This window comes from Ranitomeya imitator, chromosome 7, assembly GCF_032444005.1.
Source record: "Ranitomeya imitator isolate aRanImi1 chromosome 7, aRanImi1.pri, whole genome shotgun sequence".
Lineage (NCBI taxonomy): Eukaryota > Metazoa > Chordata > Amphibia > Anura > Dendrobatidae > Ranitomeya > Ranitomeya imitator.
The window spans coordinates 222,627,783-222,637,967 of NC_091288.1; the positions used below are offsets into that span (position 1 = coordinate 222,627,783).

General features: G+C 41.1%; 1 protein-coding gene across 3 annotated transcripts in view; it reads left to right on the top strand.

Annotated features, from left to right (window-relative positions):
• Positions 1-9,450, top strand: part of LOC138645676 (uncharacterized) — a 30,557-nt gene extending 21,107 nt beyond the window's left edge. For all 3 annotated transcript variants that reach the window (XM_069735137.1, XM_069735135.1, XM_069735136.1), the window contains 6 exons: positions 393-488; positions 1,421-1,477; positions 7,151-7,179; positions 7,708-7,993; positions 8,296-8,490; positions 8,978-9,450. In XM_069735137.1, coding sequence (XP_069591238.1) covers positions 393-488; positions 1,421-1,477; positions 7,151-7,179; positions 7,708-7,993; positions 8,296-8,490; positions 8,978-9,003 — 689 coding nt within the window. In that variant the 3' untranslated portion in view covers positions 9,004-9,450. The remainder of the gene's footprint in view (positions 1-392; positions 489-1,420; positions 1,478-7,150; positions 7,180-7,707; positions 7,994-8,295; positions 8,491-8,977) is intronic.
• Positions 9,451-10,185: the final 735 nt, after the last annotated feature.

Sequence of the window (10,185 nt, forward strand, 5' to 3'; positions counted from 1 at the left end):
CCTGGACACATCAATAGGTGTTGATAAATATTCAGCTGCAAGAGCCCATATTCTTCCAGATTGTCAGAAAAGTTGTCATATAAGTGTAAAAACCAATGTAAAGCTCTTGATCATGTGGGAAAATTACATTGCAGGTATTCCAAGAATATGTCAGTAACCAAGTTAATTGTTCTATTTTCAAAGCAAATATCCCAGCCTCATCTGGTCTAAGAGATCTTAGCAATGTTGTATACAAATTATATTGTGTAATCTGGCGCAGATCCACTTTAAGTAAAAAAAAAATAAACCAATGATTCCACATAAACCAGTGACCATTGATGTGATTCCTGATAGTATGAGCGATATTATAGGGCACAGTGCCACCATCTTCATTATATGTGCGGTCATTTCAGGGACACAATCTATGGGCAGGAGATCAACCAGGAATCTCATCAGCAGCGATCACCGTCACCAGGAGCCGCAAAACACCGGATACCGTGACAGCGCAGGTGAAATGTCATAACTATGTGAACATCTTACTTTTCTTCCTTTTTCCTTTCAGCAGTGTTTTTTCCTCTTTTTCCATCATATCATAGACATTGAATACTTCCTTATCTTCAACCTTTCTTTGTTCTTTCCTTATTTTTCTTCCCTCTTTTTTTCAATTTTCCTTCTTTCCTCCTTCTGTACTTCCCTTTTTTTCTCCTTTCTTCCATTCTTCCATCATTCTTTTTTCCTTCCTTCTTTCTTTCCTGTTCCGTCCTGCCTATCTTCCTCTTCCCGACCCATTTTTTCTCCTTTCATTACTTTCTTCCTTTTTTCCTCTCTCTTTATTCCCACTTACTAATTCTTCTTCATTTTCTTTTTTCTTCCTTCCTTTCTACTTCTCAATCTTCCAGTTTTCTTCCTTTTATTACTTCTTCCTTCCGTCCTCGCTTCCTTTAACCCACTCATCTTATCTTTCTTTCTTTCTTTCTTTCTTTCTTTCTTCCTTTCTTTTCGTAACTTTTACTCTTTCTTTTTTTCCTTCCATCCACCCTTTGGTTTTCCTTTCTCTCCCCTTCTTTTTTGATACCCAATCGCTCCCTTCCTTTCTCCATATTATTTTCCTCTCTTCCTTCCCTCCATTTTTTCATCTTTTCATTCCTCCCTTCATTCTTTGGTTTTTTTATTTTGGTCAATTTTATTTTTTACTTTTTCTAAACAGTTTATTTTATGGATCCATTGAAATATGTTGTGGTGCTCAGATGAGACTTCTGACCTGTAACCTAAAACCAATGAGACAACCCTGCTCACCCCCGACGATATCACCCCCGATGATATCACTGCTGAGTGCTGTATTGTTTGATGATAATCTGATAAGTTATAACAATTAGTGTCGTGCAGAGGAACGTTCGCTCTGTTGTCACTCATTATATTGTGTATGATGTCCCCTCTACAGATTTGATCAAATATGACCAGAGACCGAATGCTGCACCGAGAACATTCCCTACATCTGGTAAAGATCTCATTCATTGTGTTTATCATCATACAAATATTGATGCAAATTTAACTCAAGTAGAATTTTAGGAAAGTCGCAGGTTCTGGCAAATTTGAAGAACTTACAATTCGATTTGCGTAGATCACTAAAAAAAACGCCCTCCACCTATGTATAGAAGATTTTATCAGCCGCAGAAGGCACAAATGACCTCAGGGGTGACTGCACAGGTTCCCCATAATTCTAAATAGCAAGAGCACAAGAAGAGGATTCAGAGATCCTCCAAAAAATAGAAAAAAACAGCAAAACAAGGCAGAGCTTCTTACCTGCCTAGGCCTCTAAACAAATGCACTATCAGGATGCAGTGGAGCCATGTGGTTAAGATGGAGACAACACAGGTGCAGCATAACCGATGAGGCAACCACTCTCAACCTACCAAACTAATGGAGGGGGTGGCTGCTTGGCACATTGCTGCACATAAAAGACTTGTATGTGGCGCTGTTCACACAATGGAGATGCACAGCATCCAGGCAAGCCTAGTAGTGACACCCTTCTATTAGATCAGGCGGGCCTGCCCAGCGCTATCCAAATGCACCCCATGTGAACAGACACCACAGTTTACAAGACAAAAATGGGCCCAACTGCACCCCGAAAAAAAGTGCAAAAAACACAAAAAAATATAAAAATTCTTTGTGAGGTATTAGTTTATACTTTGGCCAAAATACGCAAGCTCGTAACCCGCGTCAAGGGTCCTCACGCTTACGAGTCCTAATTCTAAATAGCAAGAGCACAAGAAGAGGATTCAGAGATCCTCCAAAAAATAGAAAAAAACAGCAAAACAAGGCAGAGCTTCACCACATGGGTCCACTGCATCCTGATAGTGCATTTGTTTAGAGGCCTAGGCAGGTAAGAAGCTCTGCCTTGTTTTGCTGTTAGGTTCCCCATAATGCCTTGCAGCTATCACATCACATTGTGTATTGCAGCCAATGAGGAGGGAGTAAGACAGCCTGTATAAAAGGCAAGGCAGGGAATGCAGCAGCCATTTAAAGGTGATTATAGGATAGTGAGCAGATGTCAGAGCTCACAGCTCAACAATAGAGATAGGAAGAGGAAGCCCGAAAACATTGGATAAATCGTCCGGACTGTATGTGTGGTACAAGTGCAGCAGTGAGGAAGATGAGCGAAGTGTTCTGCCAATAAAGCAGAGATTCAAGTGATAGCGGGAGCGAGATAGGAGAGATGCCAGCCGCCATATGATCAGTCAGCGTCTGTGATGGAGGAGCCGGCATCTTCCTTCTCAATGACAAGAAACGCAAAAACAAGGCACAGAAAAAAATCTGAGCTCAGCGTCAGTAGCAGACGGTGTGCGACTCCTCGCTACACTCATCAGGAGGGCGTTAAACTAGAAGAAGAGGGGACGGGAAGAAAAACATTAGACTCGAACAAAGACGACCCAGGAAAACATACTCAGAAGGGAGGTAAGAACATTTCTAAAACAATCCACAGCGAGGAGATTGGAACAAAACAAAATCCTCTAAACTGCATGCTCGCAAACGCCAGAAGCCTGACAAACAAGATGGAAGAACTAGAAGCAGAAATATCTACAGGTAACTTTGACATAGTGGGAATAACCGAGACATGGTTAGATGAAAGCTATGACTGGGCAGTTAACTTACAGGGTTACAGTCTGTTTAGAAAGGATCGTAAAAATCGGAGAGGAGGAGGGGTTTGTCTCTATGTAAAGTCTTGTCTAAAGTCCACTTTAAGGGAGGATATTAGCGAAGGGAATGAGGATGTCGAGTCCATATGGGTTGAAATTCATGGAGGGAAAAATGGTAACAAAATTCTCATTGGGGTCTGTTACAAACCCCCAAATATAACAGAAAGCATGGAAAGTCTACTTCTAAAGCAGATAGATGAAGCTGCAACCCATAATGAGGTCCTGGTTATGGGGGACTTTAACTACCCGGATATTAACTGGGAAACAGAAACCTGTGAAACCCATAAAGGCAACAGGTTTCTGCTAATAACCAAGAAAAATTATCTTTCACAATTGGTGCAGAATCCAACCAGAGGAGCAGCACTTTTAGACCTAATACTATCTAATAGACCTGACAGAATAACAAATCTGCAGGTGGTCGGGCATCTAGGAAATAGCGACCACAATATTGTGCAGTTTCACCTGTCTTTCACTAGGGGGACTTGTCAGGGAGTCACAAAAACACTGAACTTTAGGAAGGCAAAGTTTGAACAGCTTAGAGATGCCCTTAATCTGGTAGACTGGGACAATATCCTCAGAAATAAGAATACAGATAATAAATGGGAAATGTTTAAGAACATCCTAAATAGGCAGTGTAAGCGGTTTATACCTTGTGGGAATAAAAGGACTAGAAATAGGAAAAACCCAATGTGGCTAAACAAAGAAGTAAGACAGGCAATTAACAGTAAAAAGAAAGCATTTGCACTACTAAAGCAGGATGGCACCATTGAAGCTCTAAAAAACTATAGGGAGAAAAATACTTTATCTAAAAAACTAATTAAAGCTGCCAAAAAGGAAACAGAGAAGCACATTGCTAAGGAGAGTAAAACTAATCCCAAACTGTTCTTCAACTATATCAATAGTAAAAGAATAAAAACTGAAAATGTAGGCCCCTTAAAAAATAGTGAGGAAAGAATGGTTGTAGATGACGAGGAAAAAGCTAACATATTAAACACCTTCTTCTCCACGGTATTCACGGTGGAAAATGAAATGCTAGGTGAAATCCCAAGAAACAATGAAAACCCTATATTAAGGGTCACCAATCTAACCCAAGAAGAGGTGCGAAATCGGCTAAATAAGATTAAAATAGATAAATCTCCGGGTCCGGATGGCATACACCCACGAGTACTAAGAGAACTAAGTAATGTAATAGATAAACCATTATTTCTTATTTTTAGGGACTCTATAGCGACAGGGTCTGTTCCGCAGGATTGGCGCATAGCAAATGTGGTGCCAATATTCAAAAAGGGCTCTAAAAGTGAACCTGGAAATTATAGGCCAGTAAGTCTAACCTCTATTGTTGGTAAAATATTTGAAGGGTTTCTGAGGGATGTTATTCTGGATTATCTCAATGAGAATAACTGTTTAACTCCATATCAGCATGGGTTTATGAGAAATCGCTCCTGTCAAACCAATCTAATCAGTTTTTATGAAGAGGTAAGCTATAGGCTGGACCACGGTGAGTCATTGGACGTGGTATATCTCGATTTTTCCAAAGCGTTTGATACCGTGCCGCACAAGAGGTTGGTGCACAAAATGAGAATGCTTGGTCTGGGGGAAAATGTGTGTAAATGGGTTAGTAACTGGCTTAGTGATAGAAAGCAGAGGGTGGTTATAAATGGTATAGTCTCTAACTGGGTCGCTGTGACCAGTGGGGTACCGCAGGGGTCAGTATTGGGACCTGTTCTCTTCAACATATTCATTAATGATCTGGTAGAAGGTTTACACAGTAAAATATCGATATTTGCAGATGATACAAAACTATGTAAAGCAGTTAATACAAGAGAAGATAGTATTCTGCTACAGATGGATCTGGATAAGTTGGAAACTTGGGCTGAAAGGTGGCAGATGAGGTTTAACAATGATAAATGTAAGGTTATACACATGGGAAGAAGGAATCAATGTCACCATTACACACTGAACGGGAAACCACTGGGTAAATCTGACAGGGAGAAGGACTTGGGGATCCTAGTTAATGATAAACTTACCTGGAGCAGCCAGTGCCAGGCAGCAGCTGCCAAGGCAAACAGGATCTTGGGGTGCATTAAAAGAGGTCTGGATACACATGATGAGAGCATTATACTGCCTCTGTACAAATCCCTAGTTAGACCGCACATGGAGTACTGTGTCCAGTTTTGGGCACCGGTGCTCAGGAAGGATATAATGGAACTAGAGAGAGTACAAAGGAGGGCAACAAAATTAATAAAGGGGATGGGAGAACTACAATACCCAGATAGATTAGCGAAATTAGGATTATTTAGTCTAGAAAAAAGACGACTGAGGGGCGATCTAATAACCATGTATAAGTATATAAGGGGACAATACAAATATCTCGCTGAGGATCTGTTTATACCAAGGAAGGTGACGGGCACAAGGGGGCATTCTTTGCGTCTGGAGGAGAGAAGGTTTTTCCACCAACATAGAAGAGGATTCTTTACTGTTAGGGCAGTGAGAATCTGGAATTGCTTGCCTGAGGAGGTGGTGATGGCGAACTCAGTCGAGGGGTTCAAGAGAGGCCTGGATGTCTTCCTGGAGCAGAACAATATTGTATCATACAATTATTAGGTTCTGTAGAAGGACGTAGATCTGGGTATTTATTATGATGGAATATAGGCTGAACTGGATGGACAAATGTCTTTTTTCGGCCTTACTAACTATGTTACTATGTTACTATGTTACAAGACGCTGGATTCAGTTCTTACATTTCTCGTGAAATCTTTTATCGGTTCTTTGAATACAACAGAAAACTTCCCAAATCCAGAAACTTAAGTGCATCCGTTCACCTCCAGCGTCTGCGTGTAAAAACATTTATTTTCTTTATATTTGTTTTACTAGTCGGGTTTTATATCCGTGTGCAGCACACCTGTACAGCGCCGCTGGCTTGGGGGATGAGAACCCACTTATCGTTTCCTATTTTATAATTTTTTGGAATGCAGCTTAATTTTGTAAAAATAAAAAAACAACAATACATAATGTATAAATAATACCAATGGGGCTCACAATCTACATTCCCTATCAGTATGTCTTTGGAATGTGGGAGGAAACCGGAGAATCCAGAGGAAACCCACAGAACACGGGGAGAATATACAAACTCTTTGTAGATGTTGTCCTTGGTGGGTTTGAACCCAGGATCCTAATTATATTCCACTGAAGCACCATGGTGCCCTTGAATTTCCTAAGGATAGGTCATCAATAAAAAAGTAGTGGACAAACCCATTAATTATAGAGTTGTCCAAAATGTATGGTAAAAAGAAAGTGGCAATAGCAATGGACTGTGTAGTCTAAAAGAAGAAAACAACAAGCCATGACTATGAATGTGGGAGTTGCTAGCAGCAGCCGTTGTAGTATCACCAGTAGTGTTACCAAACCAGGCCACAACTGGTCTCCTTTGCCTACAGAAAGCGTATTTGTGGGGAGAAAGCGAAGGGCATCATCAAATATATCGCACATCATTTGTCTCAGCCTCAGCAGGAGGATGTTACCTCTGTCAGCGACATAGTCAGTTGTAGTCAGTGTTCTACCCAGAACGATCATCCTTGTCACAATCGCCTAAGAAGGATAATTTTCGTACTAATTTTTTAAAAATCTGTCATAGCACTGTTATTATATGAGTTGTTGGTTACTACCTGGTTACTATCTTGTTCTATGGTGACATTACTAAGGCTGTGATTGTCTTAAAAGTGTTTGAAGAGAGTAAGATACAGACCTAGTAGACCTCAGAGTGATACAAACATCCTTTCAGGGCATTTGGAGGTTTTGCAGCATTGAGGTTCGCAGCAAATCGATTCACTCGAAAATGAGGCTTGTTTTTTTTAAACTTGACAAACCTGAACTCAAATGTCAAAAGGTTTGATTACCTGTAATAAATATTAATGTGAATCCTAGAATCATACACTATTAGAAGAAACTACAATCCTCCTATCACTTATCCACAGGTACCGGACATGGACCTCTCTCACCACAGGTAAGAGTTATTATGGAATGACCAAGACCCCATATTTATAACAGATGAAGGGATCCTACGCTGGTCCAATGTGGAGGAACCCAGACTTCATCATCTCCTCAACCAGCTCCAAAATCCACAATATTCTTCTTGTAAGCCATAATGAGAGTTCTCTGAAGTTGCTATTGAGATAAAGGAACTAATAAATTGGAATTTTATTGCTTACATACTGACTCCCAATTGCACAAACAGTTCGTAAGGACATGGGATTTATTTGTGAAACAACCACTTTTAGATATTATCTGGTCTCTAGGACCCAAAATAAAAAAAATGTTGTCATAAACAGCAGCCCTGGTCAAAAATGAACACTTGTGACTTTCAATATTTATCATTAATGGTTTTAGGTAATTTTTGATGAGATCTGGGAAAATCCACAATGCAATCGATAATGATGTTCATTGTTATTAAGAAGTGAGGGATGATGTGACTGCATTGAGTTTTCCAATCTTCCACCCCTGAACATTATCTATCTGTTCCATCTCTTATCAGGGGACAGTAATAAAACATCATCGGGTTGGAATCTTCTCCAGATCAGATGACAGAGATTACTACTGGCTGGTGGAGAAACTCAGATCTGAGGAGTTCAGATCTCTTGTTGCAAATGTGAAAAGTTGCTTCATCTACAACAGTCAGAGGTTCCAGGACTTCATAGACGACATCAATCAGGGCACAGTTGGGATCCTTTATCACAGCAAGAGCAGAGGAAGAGTCAACGTCACCGATGTGACCGATTCTCTGTATGACCAAGAGCTACAAACGCTTCATCTTATACTTGGTGAGAGATGAGATGTGGATGGACATGTTCTTTATGTCAGGGGTTGTCATAGCCAGGTTAATATAAACCCACCAGAGTGAACGTTCCAAGGTATTAATCTGTATGAAGTCGATCACTAGAGACGATTTCCACATAAATTATGGCCATTTTTGCAGTGGTTCTCGAGAGGTAGGCACAGTGGTTCTACTTTTATATTGCTTTTTAAAATTGACAATTAATATGGCGTCACTTCCTGTTGTCAATTTTGCAAAATGGCCATCGCAGCATAAAATTGAGACTGACTTCAGATCTTCTGTGTACAGGCAAGAGTAATGTTCTGGTGATCATTGATGACCTGGAGGATAGTGGTGATTACCGGAAAAAGGGCATCCTGCAAGAACAGCGCAGTATTGCACAATGGGCCGCTGACTTAGTGCTGGTGTCACATGATGATAAGATGGACTCAAGGTTACTAAGAAAGAAAATTGACCAACTGAAAGCTTTTCTCCGAGGAGCAGGTATGTCCATGTCATAGACTTCAGCTGTTCCGAGAACCTTCCATGAGGTCGGACACCACATGGCCTTCATTGGCTTCTTACGAGGTGCTAGTAAGGACCGTGAAATTGATATTGAAGTATCACAAGACAGTTTTTAAAACCCTCATGAAAGCATCCTCCTGTGCTGAGACCTGAGCGCATGAAATCACCAAATCCGTTAATGTTCACTTATACACACAACATTACCTCTCATTAACCCAACCAATGTAACCATTGCAGTATTTGGTTATTTGGACACACCCATGATCTCCATGAAAAGTCCAAACCCCTATTAGATGTTTTCTCACTAGAGCGGCATCACACTGAGGCCTGAAACTTCAAGTCATCAGATGTTTGCATTGAAAAAAAGATGACAAATGCTCTCTTACATTTCAATAATTGACTTCAGGGAGACTAAATACTATAAAGTAAAATGTGATATTAAGTCTCCATTGTTTCTTATTTCCAGGATCTGTCGTCTCATCAAGTGTGTGAGCACGTGGCATAATACGATCCCATGGTCCTCAGATGAAGACGACATTGATCACATTGACTATGAAGATAATTCTGCCGAGATACTGAACTTCTTCCATGGCCAGAGGACGAATCACCAGACGTGAAGGATCAGATGAATCCTACAATCAGATCACTTGTTTCAGTCTCTCTCCTTTGTGTAAATGCTCCTGGGCTCGGCAATGACTCGTTAGGTTTCAGTCCTCAGAAAATGTTCAACATGAAGTCACAAAAATCAGCAGAATATTTTGGCGACAACATGACTAATGGAACAAGCGATCTGTTAGTAGAAATATTGACCTGTTCAACCGGTTTATCAGAAAGATGTACTCGTATTTACTGATGGACTTCACTGGATGTGTCCTAATGTGACCACCACAGAGGCTGAAAAACAGCAAGACAATAAATTATCATAGGGAAAGTTAAAAATGTTTGTAGTTCTCTTTGTTGGGTGAACATTAGGTGACATGAATTGTGCATTAATGGAATATATACATTGACTCTTTATAGTTATTGAATTAATGCACTCGGCTCATTACATGGAGGTGACTGAGCCTGTGTGTCCACCAGAACTTAGTGTATGAGGTGGAGATGACTGGCATGTGTGGCCTTCACCATTCGGCTCATTACATGGAGGTGACTGTTAGTGCACAGTGCACCAGGCTGTTAGGGCACTCTACACCAGGATGTTAGGGCACTCTACACCAGGCTGTTAGGGTACTCTACACCAGGATGTTAGGGCACTCTACACCAGGCTGTTAGGGTACTCTACACCAGGCTGTTAGGGCACTCTATACCAGGCTGTTAGTGCACAGTGCACCAGGCTGTTAGGGCACTCTACACCAGGATGTTAGGGCACTCTACACCAGGCTGTTAGGGTACTCTACACCAGGCTGTTAGGATACTCTACACCAGGCTGTTAGTGCACTGTGCACCAGGCTGTTAGGGCACTCTACACCAGGATGTTAGGGCACTCTACACCAGGATGTTAGGGCACTCTACACCAGGATGTTAGGGCACTCTACACCAGGCTGTTAGGGCACTCTACACCAGGATGTTAGGGCACTCTACACCAGGCTGTTAGGGTACTCTACACCAGGATGTTAGGGCACTCTACACCAGGCTGTTAGGGCACTGTACACCAGGCTGTTAGGGTACTCTACA